The sequence below is a fragment of the Carassius carassius genome, chromosome 20 (assembly GCF_963082965.1).
Source record: "Carassius carassius chromosome 20, fCarCar2.1, whole genome shotgun sequence".
NCBI classification, from domain to species: Eukaryota; Metazoa; Chordata; class Actinopteri; order Cypriniformes; family Cyprinidae; genus Carassius; species Carassius carassius.
Window position 1 is genome coordinate 4604303 of NC_081774.1, and position 19242 is coordinate 4623544.

General features: G+C 34.7%; 1 protein-coding gene across 22 annotated transcripts in view; it reads right to left on the minus strand.

The window, feature by feature from the left end:
• The window catches only part of LOC132096108 (muscleblind-like protein 1), a 62619-nt gene that overhangs the window by 4151 nt on the left and 39226 nt on the right, over positions 1–19242 (minus strand). For 6 of the 22 annotated variants that reach the window (XM_059501273.1, XM_059501274.1, XM_059501270.1 and 3 more), the window contains 9 exons: positions 7971–8141; positions 7578–7805; positions 6942–7181; positions 5452–5505; positions 4446–4602; positions 3058–3093; positions 1357–1448; positions 802–846; positions 137–208 (listed from right to left, as the gene is read on the minus strand). In XM_059501273.1, coding sequence (XP_059357256.1) covers positions 152–208; positions 802–846; positions 1357–1448; positions 3058–3093; positions 4446–4602; positions 5452–5505; positions 6942–7181; positions 7578–7805; positions 7971–8141 — 1080 coding nt within the window. In that variant the 3' untranslated portion in view covers positions 137–151. Of the gene's footprint in view, positions 1–136; positions 209–801; positions 847–1356; positions 1449–3057; positions 3094–4445; positions 4603–5451; positions 5506–6941; positions 7182–7577; positions 7806–7970; positions 8142–16693; positions 16848–19242 lie in introns of all 22 variants that reach the window. The other 16 variants (XM_059501291.1, XM_059501277.1, XM_059501278.1 and 13 more) reach the window with 16 other exon arrangements.

The following is a 19242-nucleotide window of genomic DNA, read 5'->3' on the forward strand; positions in this document are numbered from 1 at the left end:
GTTTGTTTTGGTGCTTTTAAATATCAACATTTGGCAAAAATCGCTTCGTGCAACTTTAACTAAGCTGTGTAAATATGCACAGTGTTCTGAAGCCATATAATAGTTTGCGTGATGAATTTCAATAAAAATCACTTACTTTTGTGGACTGGAACTACATCTGTGTCAAGTACTTGTGACTAGTCAGATGCTCTGCAGATATTATTGGAATCTGATGATGAATGGAGAGAAAAATCCATGAAACAAGATCCATTATTACCTTTATTTTTACAAAAATCCTTTCAGATTCTAATATATTCTCCCTCACCCTCACTCCCTCCCCATGACAGTCAAGAAGAGAATGAGTCAAACACAACACAAATTAAGAAATACCATTCAAGAGAACAATGAATGCTTATTAGTATCTTTCTCAAGTGAAACAGAGAGAAGACAGTGAATTCCCATGCACATTTTTCCAACTTGTTGACCTTCACTTTTTATTTCAATAACTGAAGGTATTCAAAAAGTTGCTTTATAAATTCTACAAACATCTAATGTTTCAAACCATGGAAAACCTGAACCATTTTTTTAACTGTATCATTTAGAACAGACTATACTGTTATTGCGGTCTGTAACGCTGGTTTGTATTGATTACAAAGACATGTGATAGTATTCATATGAGCAGTATTTAAGCTGACTGATATTCTATTTGTTTCTTGATCAACAAAACAACAAAGTGAAATAGAATTAAAAAAAAAACTATTCTTCACAGCCGGCAAATATGTACCTGAAGCAAAAGCCTAAGAAAAACTACCTCATACATACCAATTGCATGTATTCGTTGGTAGTCAGCTTTGATAGAGAAGAGTCCTCAAAATAAAAAAGGACAAAAAAACAATATTAAAATGCTATTTATAACCATCAACTATAACAAGAAATGCTACTGTAGCGGTGCTTTAATAGAAATTTATATTTTTTCTTGGGCTTCAATTTCTTTTTTACACCATTTTTACAGCACTCAGGTAATTTCAGACTAGTTTTTAGTGCATTTTGTGCATAAAGCCTGTACAGAAGATACTTCAAACAACTCAGTTTACACATGCATAGTCTTTATAGTGCAGCCAATGTATGCAGCTAATGTATGCAGTGAGAAAATTACAGGTCAAATAAACTTTTTCACTGTGAATCTGTTGTTTGAAGTACCATAAAAAGTGTACGACTTATCAAAAGCCTGTGTAGGCCAACAAGGGGGAGAGTTCACTATAAACGGCCCCAGCATTCAGAAACATCCATCAGACAGAAAGAGAAAGGTAGAGCGAGAGTGTGTATGTGAGAGTGAGAGAAATAGAAAGAGAGAGAAAAGGCTATAAAAGAGCAAACCTGATTGGCTGATGCAGATGCGAAGGGAATACTTGTGGCAGGTGAGGTTGCTGCGGACACAGCGGCCGGGGAAGCGCCGTGCATCATGGGAACTTTTCAGAGGGAAAATGGTATAAGCACACATACAGGGAGTGTGGCCAACAGGTGCACAAACAAAATGAGTGGGTGGACACAGAGGGGTATGGAAAGAAAAGTGAGCATTTGAGGTGATATCTGCAAACAGCAAACCAAAAGTGGTGGCAAGAGAGACTGTTCTACAGAAGACATAAGGACAGGTAAAGTCTCATATGAGTTACAAGGAGAAGGAAACAAAGGCATGGCATCTCATAAACTTTGAATTTAGGTTTCAGCTTCCATGTACTACTTTAACATTTAATCCTTCTTGCATTTTCTGTTACTTGAACATCATGCTCAACACTGATTATCTGAGCCACAAACAACTGCAGTGAAAAACAGTATCAACTACAAAGTGTTCAATTCATTGCGAGGAGTTAAAGGGATAGTTCACCTCCAAATGGAAATTATTATTCACCTTTAGGTTATTCCAGAAATACAAACTTAAATACTGTATTACATATTATACTATGTGCAAAGTTATACTCTCTCTCTCTCTCTCTCTCTATCTCTCTCTCTATATATATGTGTGTGTGTGCGTGTGTGTGTGCATGTGTGTATGTGCACACTATAATTTCTATAATACATTTTATATTATATTAAAACATTGTCACACACAAACACGTATAAAAAAATTATGATACTTTTATATTAATAATGATCAAATATTAATTATATTTAACAAAAGTACATTACTAAACAAAGTTCATGCATATATAAATTGTACAGCAATTGTTATACTATAATATTTATATTTTTATGATAAATTATACCATACTGTACTGTTATACTATATTAAACTATATATATATATATATATAATTATATAATATATAATTAAAAATGGATCAATATTTAATATTATATTTATTATATAAATAATACATACATATATAAATTATACTATTTATAATTTATAATTATAATTATTATTGTTATATAAATTAATTATATTATGTAAGATCAAATATTATGAATGAAATTTGAGTGAAAATATTGTATATATATGTATATATATATATATATATATATATATATATATATATATATATATATATACACACACACAGCAAGATTACTCAAAATTCGTCCTTTTGTTTTTCATGAATGTGAGTAAATTATAGAATTAAACAGTTTTTTTAGGTGAAATATCTCTTTAAAAAGCCACCAAAAACCCACAAAACATTACACAGAAAGAAACCATATTTGTTTGTATTTAAAGTCAACATGAAGTCAATATAAAATAATCTAGTTTTGCATAGTGTATTGGGTGTATGCTAATGCAAAGATTATTTTTTAGCCGACTTGCCAACTTTAATGTGCCTAAAAGCCACTTTTCACAATCCAGTGCAATTCCTGATCAATCAAATCAAGTTATTCCTCTACATTCTTCTCGAATATTCTGTTTCACTTGGAAGTATGTCACATTACTGAAGTAAACTGCATTGAAGATGCCGTTTCATGTTGACTTTAAATCACAGATGTTCATAAGTGAAGCGCTCACAGAGATGCCCACTTATCAATGCCAGTTTGTAGGCTATTTTAAGGGCATGAGAACAACTAAGAGGAGGAAGTCTAGAAACCTACCCACACTCGCTGCAGGGGTCATGCACAATATTGAGCCTGCCCATCATGCATTGCAACAGGAAGTGGATTGGAAAGGGAGAAGAATCACAACAGCCCATCACAATGTTGGTTAGAGTGAAGAAATCAAAATTAAAGGAAGACAACAATCATACAGTGATACAGCATAATGTCCATAAGAGACCGATTAGTTGATAAAACCATGAACTCAGAAAGGGAGCATATGTATTTGCTAGCTCACAAAAACTTGTGTATGTGTGACCATCACCACAGCAGATGTTAGTATGACTGAGGGGCATCCTAGGGTTATTGGCAACTGTATTTCGCAGTGAAAGCCATGAGCTCAACTACAGGTGTGTTCCAGAGTAGAAATGGGATACAATGATGAGGTGATACAGAGAAATTGCCAGCCAGGCCCTTTGCTTATTGTTCAGTTTACTGTGCATAAATTGCAAGGTTCCCACAACTTTTGACCAAATGGTTTTCTATGACATTTCCACTGGATATAGATTTTTCTATATTCTTTTTAATTTAGTAACTACCTACACCAGGTATAAACAACACTCCATCCCAGTAGTTTGATGGAACCAAAAAATAAAAAAATTAATTACAAATGAAAAGATCTATCTGTCTGTATGTCTGTAGTAATGGTATAACAGTATGTATAGTATGGTATAGTTAGTACATTATACAATACTAAATATTTATATGATCTATACTGTATTAACAATATTTATAGTATTATAATGACAATCATTGGCATAATATTATATTATAATATAATTATTGTATTATATACATACATAAAGTATATACTGTATATAAATGTGTGTGTATAAAGTAATTGTAAAGTAGTAGAACATGTATACTATTTAAAGAAATATTATATACAATTGTATTTATTTTATGTATTTTTATTATGATAAATTATATTATACTATATGTGTTATAATATATTTATAAAACTAGGGTTGAGTATTATTACATTATTACTGCAAATTATATCCTACAATATAAATAATTTGTTGGATTGTAAATTAGAAGTATTGATATTATGATAAAATGATTAGTTAGGGGCGAGTATTACTACATACTACATACTATTATATATATATATATGTATGTGTGTGTGTGTGTATATCATACTACACTGTTATGAATACAATTATATATACTACATATTTATATAGATATTATATTTTACTATTGTATATTACTAAACATAAAGAAACCTACTATGTTACTATTTTTTTGGCATGGCTGTGGGAACCCTGTCTCTTTAAAAAAAAAAAAAAAAAAAAAAGGTTATCCCATGTCTTTGTGCATCCCTTATAGTTTAGAAAGGTCAAAGGTGAGATCAAGAAGTGGTCAGGGTTGACGAGAAGCCCTACCTGACGGAATAAAGGCAGCTTGCTGCTGAAACTGCATGTTGGCCAAAGCCTGCTGGTACTGGAGCATGCCATGACTGAACATGCTCGTGGCACCGTTGGATTTCTCAAGCGCAGGTCGCTTTGGTAAAGGTGGCATGACACTGTGAGGAATTCCCTGCTTCGATAAGACCACAGGGAAGTGGGGTGGAGGAATTGGGGAATGGGTCGGGATGTGTAGAAGAGAGTAAAGACAGGAAAGGAACAAGAAAAAGACAGAATTATCATCAGAGGGCAAAACATCACAGGGCTCGATTCTGACAAACAAGCAAGCAAGCGGCAGCTAATACATGTCTACGGCACAAGCCAAAGCCAAAGAGCCAGTTTCTCTCGCTATAAAACTGAGCATCTGTGATTTACATTATTAGTTTAAAATTAGGAGAGTATTAATTCATTAACATTACAACATCCATACTGCTAACTCAATGCAAATGAAGCAAGCGTAGCACTACTCAAATGTATTGCAGACAAAAGTGACGAAAATAACTCGTTTGAAAAAAAAAAGGAAAAGATAAAAAGGAAATTAAACTGCACTGCTCACTCCATGATAAGTGTGAGAAAGAGACTAGATCTTTTCTGTTGCTTTAATGGTGGAGCTTTAGTATTCTTCTGCTGCTACCCCTCCCATAGACACATGCACTACACAGAGATCCTAAACATGCATACTGAACATAAACATATAGAAGCCATGTCACTAGAGTTTAGAACATCTGGCCCTGTCCTCACGCCCTGGAATAACACACGTGTGATGATCTGATTGCGGCAGGCAGCCATGTCTGGTTTCTCGTTACACATCTGCTCAATATGCTTGCCACAGTCAGTTGATCACACGACATGGTAACACAGAACACAACAGAGGCACTAAATAAACAGATAACAAAAGGACTATGCTTGCAAATTATCTTTCTTCTTTTGTTAAGGCACTACAATAAAGCAACATGCCAAGCAAAAAGGTGAAAGGTCATAGTACCAGGTCAAAGGTGGCTTCGAGGGGTCGCTTCAGTGATTTGACAGCCGACTGAGTCTTAATTAGCAGGCAGCGAGCACATGATGGCAATGGGCCAATGGGGTTCAAGCGCATTAACATAAACAGCAAGCAGAGGTGCATCATGGGGGCAGCAGTGCATTTTGGGTAGGTGAGAAAAAAACAAATAAAAACAAATCATTGGAATGTAGTATACAGGGGGATATCAGGACTAAGGCATGCAGAAATACAGTCCATTCTGTTTTAGAAAACTCTGTACTGAGATTCAATTAACAAGTACATCAATTATGGTAACATTAACAGGGTTTCATTGACAGTAAACATACTTGTAATACATCAACAGTGTATAACATTGCGCTGGATTGCAAACATACATTTGATGTGCAGAAATGTTACATAAATATTATTAGGACGGTGCCCTCTGCTCGACAGGATGATATTACATACTTGTACAGTTTAAATGGGAATGGCAATGAATTGTTGTAGGAATATCATATCTTATACAGAACTCTATCAAAAATAAAATCCATAAGAAAATTCTTATTTATTGTTAAAAACTACTGTAACTTTTTTTTGAATCCTGAAATCAAATATATACCAAGAAAATGTACACCAAAATTTTAAAAAATTCCTTATTTAAAGATTCCTTTTTTCTTTTAATAAAACTTCCTTTTTCTTTTAAAGGTTTCAAACAAAAATGAAAGTTTGCTTAAAATTTACTAATCTAAATGCTATCCAAGATGTGGATGAGTTTGTTTCTTCATCAGAACAGATTTGGAGAAATTTAGAATTACATCACTTGCTCACCAATGGATCATTTGCAGTGAATGGGTGCCATCAGAAAGAGAGTCCAAACAGCTGATAAAAACATCACAATAATCCACAATATGACTCCAGTCCATCAATTATTGTCTTAAGAAGTAAAAGCTGTGTGTTCGTAAGATACAAGTCCATTATTAAGGATGTTTTTACAAAAATACCAGTCTATAAACCATAATAATGCTTCCTTAAGGGAAAAAGTCCATCACCTATTGTCCTCTCACATCAAAACAGCCCTTTATGACTGTAAACTGTGGTTGATCTGTGCATATTTCTCTCGTGATTCAGACAAGATGACATTTTCAGTAGAAAAAGCTCAATTTGAAGTTACATGATAAGTTATTGTAATGTTTTCATCAGCTGTTTGGACTCTCATTCTGACGGCACCCATTCACTGCAGAGCAAGGGATGTAATGCTATGCTTTCTCCAAAACTGTTCTGATGAAGAAACAAACTCAACCTAATCTTGGATGGCCTGAGGGTGAGTACATTTTCATTTTTGTGAGAACAATTCCTTTAAATGACACAGAAATGTCGATGTTAACCAAAGGTCAAACATATACCATATAAGAAAGTGTTAATTCTACAAACAGTATGATGCATGAGAACAGTATTACTTGAATATGTGTGTGTGAGGATGTAGAGGATGTGCTCACCATGGCGGCGGCGGCCGTGGCCTGATTGACCTGGTGCTGGGCCGCTTTGATCTTGGCCTGCAGGTGTGCAGGAGGGTGGAAGTATTTGCACTTGTCTCTGGAGCAGCGGCCCTTTATGTAATCCATACACACCGTCACTGTGTTATCACCGGGGTCAATCATTGTGCTGTCAGCAGGGTGAGCAAACCTGCAATCCGTCTCTCCACGAGAGCAGTTGCCACGCTGGTATTCACGACACACCTGAAAATACACACAGCTGTAATGCATCGCTTGGCATACTGAGAGACTACAAAGTTTGTGTTTGTGTAAAATCAACATTTTACAGAATAGTGGATTAATTAGCCAAGGTTTCATAAATAATGAAACCCTGTAATCTTTAATTTAATTATGTTTAGAATGGCATGCTACTATTGAAACAAAGTTATATGCAGTATTGTGAACTTTCTGTATGCATGTTTTTTCATTCAGTGGTCAGCAGAGGGCAGAAGCCCCTTTATTTCTTAGTTACTAGCATGCTAGTTGTAACTTACTTGCATGCACACAAAAATTAAGATATAAATGTGTATATGTGTGAAAGAAAGAGATATTGATATTGGCAGTGTGTGATGATGTCATGGCTCTCTGATGACCTCATACCTCCAGACGGTCGGTTCGGAGGAGTTTCTGGGCAGCAGCAGCTGCGGCGTTGGCAGCAGTTGGCACAGCAGGGCTGCCCGCCATCAGCACAGGTGCGCTGGGCAGGATCTCTGCGGGCATCAGCCCAGGAGACACTGGGCCCAGGTACGGATTAAACGCAGCCGCAGCGGCCGCTGCAGCAGCTGCACTGGCGTTGGTTGCAAGGCTTGGCGTGACCGAAAACATAGGCTGAAACAGACCGAAAATAACAATAAATGAAACCGATATAGAGACACTGCTATAAACTGACTTTCTGTTTCTGTGACTCATGCAAATGATATAGTCAAGGGTTAAAAAATAAGCACTGAAAAATGCTTTTGTATCTCTTTTGGGGTCATTAGAATGGAGCCTCACCATTGGCTGAAGCTGACTTCCTGGCATGATGGCACTGGCTAGCTGCATCTGCTGGGCGAGCATTGCCATGTTCTTCTGCTGGATCAGATTGTTACGGCCATTAATCTCCAGCTGCGTCTTCAGGTGAGGAGGAGGGTGCAGGTACTTACAGTTCTCTCTGGAACAACGACCCTGACAATAACAGAGAGAGAGAAAGAGGAAATATACATATTAAACCTCATGTTTTATTGTGATTTAAACATGACTTTTATGTTAGATTCATACATGTAAAAAATAACAGTAACTGAATTCAAATAAATTAATCATTTGTGATTTACTAAAACACAAAATTACCAGAAAACATTACAAAAAAAAAAATTGTCATCATTTCATCACCCTTGTGTTTTTCTAAATTTGTTAATTATATATATATATATATATATATATATATATATATATACATATATATATATATATAGGAGTTTTTAGGAAGAACGAGTTGCTTCAGGCTGAACAACATGAGAGTGAGTAAATGATCAAACCATTTAACCTCTTGTAATAAACCAAATTTTCTCAAATGTGTTTATATAATTTCATTATATTTCAGTTTAACTTGATGCACTAAAAAACTACATAGACATATTAAGAAAAAACTAAATACATACTAAGAAAAAAGAAAAAAAGAAAACTAAAACTTAAATTAACTAATTAAATTTACAATATAAAATTACAAACAGAAAATATTAAGTTCAAAACAAATTCAAAATATATAAAATAAACTAGAATGTTATGTATATGATGGTAATAATAATATTGAAGTTGTATCACTGTTTTAAAGCAAAGTAGACACATTTTCACAAATTTGAAAAAAAAAACACTGTAGAAAAGTATAGTCACAGATCGACATACAATGATCGACATACAATACAATCATACAATGTTTGCTTTTGAAAATGAACTGAATAGTAGATGGCATGCCACTGGCATCCCCAGTTCTGGTTCATTCTCTCTGTTTAACAGCAGATAGAGAGAACACCATGTTCTCCTTCCAGCTGACAGTACTGAGTGCATGGGAAAGCCCTCTGCTCTAAAGCATCTTTCAGCCCACGTGGAATCGGCCCTGACAGGCTGTCACTCAATCGATTAGCTGAGAATCGATTAATGAGTCACATCAGTGCAAGAGAAATTCATCTGATGAGTTTATGGATCTACAGTAACCCGTGTGACCCCACATGCACTCGGAGTTTTTTTTACAGCAGGTAAAAGGATTTTAATTTTAATTATATAATAATAATTTAAATAATAATTACAAGTTCTGAAAACAGCATGTTTTACCAATTCTTGTAAAAAAAAAAATTGTAATCAATAAAAAAAAAACAACAACAATAATTTTCAGTTAGAACAGCAGAAGTAGATGCACAGTACAATAGATAGACCATAAACCAAAAATGATAAAGTGCCTTTCAAAAGTTGGAGGTCAGTAAGATTTTATCATGTTTTTGAAAGTCTCTTTGCTCACCAAGGCTGCCTTTATTTGATAGAGAAAGACAATAATATTATGACATTATTTTACAATTTAATACGGCTAATAATTATATTTTGATTATTTTTTTCATGTAATTTATTCCTGGCATGCAAATATGAATTTTCATCAGCCATTACTTCAGTCTTCATGACACACGATCCTTCAGAAATCCTTCTAATTACTCTGATTTCTTTGTGCTGCTTAATATCCATGTAGAAATCCTGATACTTGATTCTTTGATGAATAAAAAGTTCAAAAGAACAGCATTTATTTGTAACATTATAAATGTCTTGTCACTTTTGATCAACAAAATAAACATAATAGCCACACACACTTTCACGTTCATGTTTTTGTAGAGACGATATAAATGTGTAGCACTATACACTAATTTCAGCTGGACCAAGTCCATAATAAGTGTGGGACCTCTTGTGAGAGAGAGGTCAGGTCAGTCAATTCGAGGGGAAAATAGCAGGGAGTCAGATGTCCCTAAATCTGAAGCCCTCTCTGGGTTTGTCTTCTTCTACTATCATACGCTGACAGGCATCATCAGTTCATCCTGGTCACTGATGATGTAAAAAGTGAAGATCTCCACCAGCTGCAAATACCATTAACCAAGGTCACCCAACACAAATAAACTAGGAACTTATTTATTACAAGTCTTGATTTGACTGAACACCTGCCCAACAATCACATTTACACAACACATTAGCAGTTTGGTTACATATGCACTCCAAAATAAGAAGCTAGAGCATTAAGATTATTATTTGTAGTCTAATACGAACACTTTGTATAACTGGTCAGTGATTGACCAGAGACAGAGGCTAAAGCAGATAGCAGAACCTTCTGGAAGTGTGACGCAAGTTTGCACTCCTATCTATGCAGTATGTAGAAAAGAAATAAAACACACACAGTGAGCCGGCCAATCAAAGAGTGTCTGGCTGGTATTCCGTGAGCTGAAGTTTCTACCATCTGTTTAAGACATTACTGAAGCTGGGCTGTGAGAAGATGAAGACTCTCTCGAAACTCCGGCTTTAGTTCCTTCTGCATTTCTGCAAACATGATTCATGCAAGTGTCTCAAATTCAAAATATGGTTTTCTAATTCAAATCTTCACATTTTACTACCTTAGTAACTGTTGCTGTTATTATTTTATTTTTCAAATGTATAATTCTCATTTTACAGACAAGCCAAAAATATGGTAAACAATGACGTTTTAATTACAATTATAGCATTCAACTTGTTTTAAATCTAAAACATCAAATTAAAATGCTGTGCAGTATTTAATATAAACAAATACACAATATATTTCATTTTAATTTGCAACTAATAATTCATTATAATAATTATACATTCTATCATATTATTTTATTTAATACAATTTGTTTTTCACACATTTAGACAATGAACAACCAATCATCAGTTAAAAATGCTATAAAAATGCTTTATTATTTTATTTAATAAATTATTTAATAATGTTTTTAATTATTACCATTTATTTCCCACACGTTTAGTTAATTTAATTCTAAATAATTTAATAATGCTATTAAATCGTAATACCTCATAGTACAAATCATATGCACACACACACACACACACACACACATATATCTCACATATGAAGTCACTGACACTTTATATTTGTCAGCACAGTCGGATACAAATGTTACATTCACCCCATCTAACCCCACTCACTCCGTCCGTAACCTCCTGCAGTACAGCAGCACAGGGGCTCAGGTCACATGACACACACATGTAAGGACATGATTCGTTTAACTAAAGAGCCAATCAGTGTGAGAAAATGTTAGATCTAGAGTATAGTGAGATCCGGAGCAATGGAGTACTTATCCAAACATTTAACTATTACCGTTTTATCTGTCATTTTGTACTTCCCTGTACTTAAGAGTAGCTGACTAGGTTAACATTTCACTGCAAGTTGTATTTTGTATGTAACTGTGTATGTCACAAAAATAAAAATCTTGAATTCTGATTTTTTTTTTCATTTAACCCCAACTGATAGATTTTGACCAAATTAAATCTTCCTTACATAGTTGCAAACACTGAAACAATAGAAAATATAAAACAATGATATAACCCATTTTACCCCAAAAGTTTTTTGGATACTTTTAATATTAATATGAATAATGCATTCTTTTGTTGCATAATGCAAATGCATTTGAAAGAATCAAGTGCAAAATCATATACTCTAATAGCTCTGTCTGGCAAGTTCATGAAGCACCTATCATAAGTGCTAATATTACTTTTCATGTTTTTTTTGCATGTGCTGTTCCTATTTTTTTATCACTGATGTAAAAAAACCTCCTGATGCGCATGGCAGGAAACGCATTTGAAACATGATCCTCAGTCAGTGCGCTACAGACAGCCCTGTCAGTGAAATAAGAGAGGCTGGAGAGAAAGTCATTCGTGATCGTCACTCGGCCAACTGACAGCTGATGGAGAGAGAGAGAGAGAGAGAGAGAGAGAGAGAGAGAGGATGCAGTCTTTCCAGCAGGTTGTTTAGGTCACTGCTTGCATATGGCAACATGTAAGCACTGAGCCAAAAAACTGAGAGTATGTTCCAGTCACCTCAGGTGTGGTTTCTATGCATATGCAGGCATCTACAGACACACCATTATATAGTGAAAAAGAAGGTCATTAGCACAAATATAGAAAGAGCAGCTGAGTGCATATCAATAAACTGTCAGACAAATGTTTGTTATTTTTAGATATTTCACAGGTACTTCTTATCAAAATGTTGTGAATTATACTTTCATACAGACACACTTGTAGCATTTTTCATCCTTGAAATCCACTTAGTCAACTGTCAGTGTCAATAAAAGTTTCTTGCACCAAAATGGATTTAGTTTTACGTGACTCTCTCTAACCCTTTGAATTAAACAAGAAACAAGAAGTGTCCTCTCATCCTTGTAAACTGGCTGACATTCCCTTTTACAGCTGGACTAAAATAAAAAAAAAAAGTCTCAACAATCTCAATTTACAAAAGGTTTAGCTGACTGTACAAGGATAAGAGAGAATTTTATTCTAAAGGCCCTCTTTAAACCCCAGTCCATTTATGATACATCATCATATTCAATTAGCTTAGTTTTTAGTTAATAGTTTAGTTAATTATAACAGGACCATTTTAGATTTGTCTTGAGTTGCTCACTTAAACAGTAAACAAGTTAAATTTCAGTTTTACAGCTGAATGACCAAAATGTATCAATATACTATCACATCATCATCAACATAGATAACATTCCTAGCACAGATGAAATGTGTGTGTGATTTAAAGGGATGGAGGAAGGTCTCATCCTCATGTAGTGTCAGTCGCTGCTGTCCCGCAGGAACAGAGTCCCTTTGTACTTGCACTGACTTACAGTTTACTGACAGACGTGTTTTACAATGTGTGTGTGTGTAAGTGCTCAATAGTGACCTAACTATTTCCCCCTCATTCTGTGCCTGTATATTACTGAAATAAGTCCTATTCTTCATTTTCACTAATGAAGTGAATTAATTCTTATGGAAGCCCATTTCCTCCACATCAGAGAAATAAATCATGCTTTGGTAAATCATAAAAAAATTTTTTTTAATTAGATAAAAGTTAAAAAAAAATCTTAATGTATATCTTTAACTTTTTATGTCAAAATTTTGACATTTCAATTTTGATTTTAATAATTAATCATTTTGAGTTTTATCTCATAATTGACTTAGCATCTTATAATTTTGCATTTTCATTTCTTGTCAATTCAAACTTTTTAATCTTAAAATTCACTGCATCTCATAATTTTGACCTTTATCTCAAAATTGACTTATATGATAATCTTTCATTGTCATTTAATTATGACTTTGATCTCATAATTTCATCTTTTTGTCATAATCTTGAATTTTTACCTTAAAATTCACTACATCTCATAATTTATATTTTTATCTCATAATTGACTTAGAATCTTGTAATTTCACTTTGTCATTTCTTGTTAATTTCAACTTTTGGTCATAACAGTTTTTTTTTGTCTTATAAATGTAAACTTTGCATGTGGTAATTTTGAGTTTTTCTTATAATTAACTTCATATCTAATAATCTTGCCTTGTCATTTTATTATGACTTTTATCTCATAATTTTTTGTCATATTTTTTACTTTTAATCTCATAATTATGAATGTCATACTTTAGATTTTTGGTGTTGTAATTATGACTAATTTATGCAATTTTGTCTATGTCTCATCACTGACTTTGTATCTCATAATCTTGACTTGTATCATAATTTTAAGTATTTAAAACGTTTTTATATCGTGAAGTTTTTTTGTTATAAATATGATTTACCAAAGCATGATTTTTTTCTATTGTTTTGGAATTGGGCTTCCATGCATTTTTTTTGGTTTAGTAGTGTATGCTAATATTATTGCTCATACTTAGACTCCTAACTATGACATCTTTGCGTGTAAATAAATGAACAAATTTTGTGCTAAAGATATAAATGATATTTCAAATCATGTGCCTTGCTGAAGAAAAATGTGCTACTGTTTTGCATTTGTACCATTCCACCATCGCAACCACAAAGCAGTACACTAAACCACTCAGATCACTTTAGCAACTCTAGCATCAAGATGGCAAGTTTTACACCATATTTCTTAGAAAAGTGTAGTTCTCTTTTTGTTCATCTATTGCTTCATCTGTGACTACAGTTTTGTGGTTGATGAGGAAAGAAAGAGAGAAGCAGAGAGAGAGTCAGATCTTGGTCAGCTGTCATGTTGGCTGCCACTGCCAACTCTTTTCTCGTTAACAGTTTCTTAGCCTCTTCTTTTTTCTCGCTGCACACCCCCCTCTGACACTGCCAAGGTTCTCACGGTGCACGTTTGTTGTCCTTGTCTCACGCCTGTCAAGATTTACTTACACATTTTTCACGCGACCACACGCCTGGCTCATCCGGAGTGAAAGGGTGGGGTCAAAGGTCACGGAGCTGTCTGCAGTAATTAATGTCAGTCGGATATGTGCACTTCCAATCACAGATGTTTGTTTGTCTTTCATGATGGGGGACTTTTTCCACTAACGTCTATTGAGATAATAATATTTTCTGTCCCTAAACCTAAAACAGGTTTGTGGAAGTGTATCTCACAAAAGCATATTTTACACAGGCTGGCTCACATGTAGGGTATAACTGGCTATAACTGACTCTCTGTATGATTATCTTATCAGCGTGAGATTACGTAGATCTCAGTAACACGATTAAGAGTGTTCACAATGGCTTTAGGGCGCTACAGCCGATTAGCAGCAATGTGAGCTGTCCAGTGTGACACAGGATTAGGATTATAATCCCGGGATTATCCGTATAGTCTCCATGGGATTATCCCACCCTCCCTCCTTCACCCTCAAAGTCGGGGTGATCTCATTCAGGTCCTATGCTCTCCCACAGATAACTTCTCAAATTCAGCTGTGGTCTGCACTCTCAACACTTTTTATAGTTATTATTATTAGAGATGGAACATAAAAGGGTTTAATATATACAAAATTAAAACATATAAATGGAATGGAGCTAAATTTAAATTTTAGTATTCATTTGATCAGATCGTCAAAAGTTAACAGATTTTTATACAAATTTGGACTAAAAATTTATTTCCGATTTGATCCATTTTCATTCACTTTCTGGACAAAATGTGCAACAAAGTGAGGTCATAGTGAGAATCATATCAACGTTAATCATGTTTATTATTGCATACCGCATGCCATTTCACATACTATTTTAATATAAACGGATATTAGACAGAATAAACTGCTAAGAATGCAGTAAACAGTACTGCATTTCAATCATAGCTCCTATGAGACCGCAAAATAAACTACCACAGAGATCCTGTTTCACTCCAGAGGGGTTTATTTTGGGACAATGACGAGCTGACAATATATTATCCTGTGCCTTCTTAGTAAATAAACTAATGAAATATTGATTTGAAATGATTTTATACAGCCATGTGATACGAGAGATGTAAAACTAGAAAAAAAAAATGACTCAAATATAACGTTTAACAGACATGTTATATTTAGTGTTAGGTTATATTATAAAAAACATTTACTGCAGAATGCAGCAACTGACCAATCAAAATCAAGAGCAGCTGTATAATCAGTAACTACATAAATATACATTTTTACAGGTGTATATTATCAGATTCATAAACATTAAAAAACAGACAAAAATGTTTCAAAAACTGACTTCTTTCCTCTCTCTTTCATCATTATTCCAGGGCTTTGATAATTGAATTCAGCGTGTTTACGATCCTTTTTCATAAATACACATCAGAATGAGCTGGGCTTAGAGGGCTCTGTTGCTAGGATACCATGACCACGACAGACACAAGGTTTGTGCAAACAGTCTGACAAAGGGAGGGCTAGTCACATCTTCACCATCCCTTATCAGTGTGTGTTTCGAAACACAACCTCAGAAATGTCTGCAATTATATGCATTTCACCTCTAATGCGATACCTCACAAACACAAAATGTGCACAAACAATTTTGTCTGCTAATGTGATGTGTGTTGTGATCCCTGCGCTAATGAATAATGCATTTCGACTGATACGTCGAGGTTGATGATGCCTTTCCTGTCAGTAAGAGCTTTGATGACTCAGCCTGTTCAGATCTACAGGAAGTGCAGAGTCCACTACGAGCTGAGTCACGCAGAGATGAAATCACTCTCTCACACCGACACACAGAGCTGGGTGACCAGCACACACACACACACACACACACTGAAGTAGGTCAGGGTCAAGCTGTTCCCGATAAGAGGTCTATCTAACTCTTCCAGGGCTCATATGCTTGTCCTCCAGTGCACATGACTCCCAGAGTGCATTGCAGTTGAGGAAACTTTAAGTAATGCACTAGTGTGTGCTATAGTACTCTTTAGTGTAAATATTTTAATAATACAAAAAAGAAAAAAAATGAGTGAGAGAAAAGGAGGGAGCAGGAATTAGATGATTTTGTTATTATGACACATTGGGACAGTATGTCAGATACACATTTTTCTCAGTCTTCTGGTCAGGTTCATGCTTTGTGTGCGTGTGTGTGTTTGTTAGATCCCAGTGCTGGCTTGTATCTATGGCGTGATCCAGAAATGAAAACGTCCTCTGTAGATTTACTGCGCTCATGTTTATGCTTTCAAACAGCCATTTATTCTCTAATGAATGCCCAGTGTGTCTGTGTTTTCTGTGAGTGTACATTCCATGAGTGTGTTACTAACAGTGGTTGGGCTGCTGTAGGGCATTCGCTGCTGTTTCCATACATGGTGAGACTGCTTCAGTCCTGTTCTCCAGTGCTTGTTGAGTTGGATCACATTTGTTGAATGTTACCACACTCACAGGACCACTCAGTGATCTATCTATCCATCTATCTATCTAATAATAAAAAAGAGACAAAGTGAGAGATCAGAGTTATTAATGTAGCACAGTCTGCATAATTAGATTCTGTAAGAAGCCTTTAAGAAATTTTTGAGTCCATGTTGAATTCTCAGAATTTGGTATCATGCCATATCTGAGCAAGTTTGAGACATAATTATCACTTTTCATACACTACCTAAAAAAAAACAACAACAACGAGTTCTCATTAATTTCATGACTGAGTAATCTAACAGCTGGAGCCTTATATTAGTGTCTCAGAACAATAAAGTGCCTTTAGAGTTCAAGTACAGTAGCAGATATGTTTAGCTTTGGGTTTTAATAGGAGTTTAGTGTAGTGAAACCCTGACGTGAGGGTTGTGCTTGCCACTAACAAAATGTAAACAGAGCTAGTCACACATAACTAAAAAGACCCTCAGGGTCTCAGACTTTGGAATGTAACTTGGTGTCAAAAATAGCCATATACAGACAGATTGAGCACACACACACACTCGAGTTGATACAGGGTCAAAGAGATGACGTGCTCTTTAAAGCTGTGAGTGTGTGCAACATGATTGACCCGGCCGCCATGACGACTTCTGTAGAAGCTGACAGAGTTTGGCTGAGCACTGGAGCTGTATTCCAAAGCGCTGAGGTCTTCAGACGCAGAAGATCAGCTCCTATAAACATTGCTCAGTGGTTGCTCGCTCTAAGCTTAGGGCTAGATTATTGTTTCAGTATCAAGTTTTCCATAAAGTTTCTTGGAAAAAGAAAATTTTATTTAAAATTTAAATAAATATTACCAAATAATACAGTATAAGGATTTGACACGAATGTAGAAAAATGTAAAAACATAGCTCAGGTTTTTGGGGAATAAATTACACTGATATTTTTGCATTATGTACTATTATAGTACTTATTCATATTTTGTATTGCCTTTAAATTTTTATATTTTCAGTTCATTTTAATTTTAGTACATTTTAGTAATTTTATGTGCTTTTTCATTTATTTTTTACATTTCTATATAGCTTTAATATTATTTTTTAAAAATGTTGTCCTTTTATTAAGTAATGTATTATTTTAACCAGGGCAACATTTATCATTTTTATTTTATGTTTTTAGATTTAGTCCTAATAAACATCAATAACACTGATTCAAATCAAACGAGGTCCTGTTACCAACAAAACATAAGGTAATTGCAGAGAAATGGGCTGGCATCCATTAAGATATTAAACAGGCGTTGTCTGTCATTTCTCTTAGGTGTATCAAGCTTGTGGGAGAGAACATATTGAATGTATACAGAAATAATCATAGGCGTTGAGTCAATTTGAAAAGAGGGCACACAGGAACATTTAGCCATGTGTCTCTGCTATATAATCACAGCTGCCTTCATTTAAAGGGAAAAAAATGTGTAAAAAACCATCTAGGGAAAAAAAACAAGAACTCTGAATTAGTTACCATTTGGCATCTTTAGTCAAGAAAATCCAGATTAAATAATTTGCTGCCAAGATTATGTCCATTAGCTGTGAGAAATCTTTGCTAATGGACTTGCAGACTGCAGTTTTGAAACTGGTATAGTCATACATAATGCAAAGCACTTAAAATGCAATTAACATCTGATTTATGTAAAAAAATGTCATAAAGTGCACGTTAATGTCAAGCGACATCATTGTACACAGTAGCATTCGCCAGAGATTCAGGCTTCCACACCTCACCACTGAAATCCCAAATAACCTCTCTTCTCAGCATTTAGCCTTTGAAATTTCATTCTTCTGAAGTCCTCATGTTATGCCTTGTTCTGTTTGTCTTTTCTTTGGACAAGGATCAGTTTTTAAGGGCAGGGCAGGTTCATGCTTGATGGATGAATGCTAAGGCAAACCTGAAAAGTCCTTACAGCTAAATAAGTCCAGGTTTAAAGCTAAAGTGAGTTGTTTTTTGCAGCTAATGGCGAAATGTTCAGGAAACCTGTTTGACAACAATAATTATTTTAACAAGTTTTGTGATGCTAGTGGCACAAAATTACACATTTCACATAAAAAAAGAGATCATGTGACATTCCAATTTGTTGATTTGGTGCTCAAGAAACATTTATTACTATCAGAATCAGAATGAGCTTTATTGCCAGGTATGTTCACACATACGAGGAATTTGATTTCGAGACAGAAGCTCCGCAGTGCAACATAATGACAGTGACAGAACAAAAAACACAAAATGGAATAAAAAATTAAAAAAAATACAAATAGTTAGAACGAAAATATACAGATTGACAATGTATGGCAGGTATATTACAATGAGCATTATGTATGTACAGGTATATTGTGTGCAAAAAATTTAAGTGTACGCTAAGTATGTGTGTTAGATAAATAAGTGTATGTATATATAAATATAAATAGTGTAGTGTGTTCCACAGTTTTTA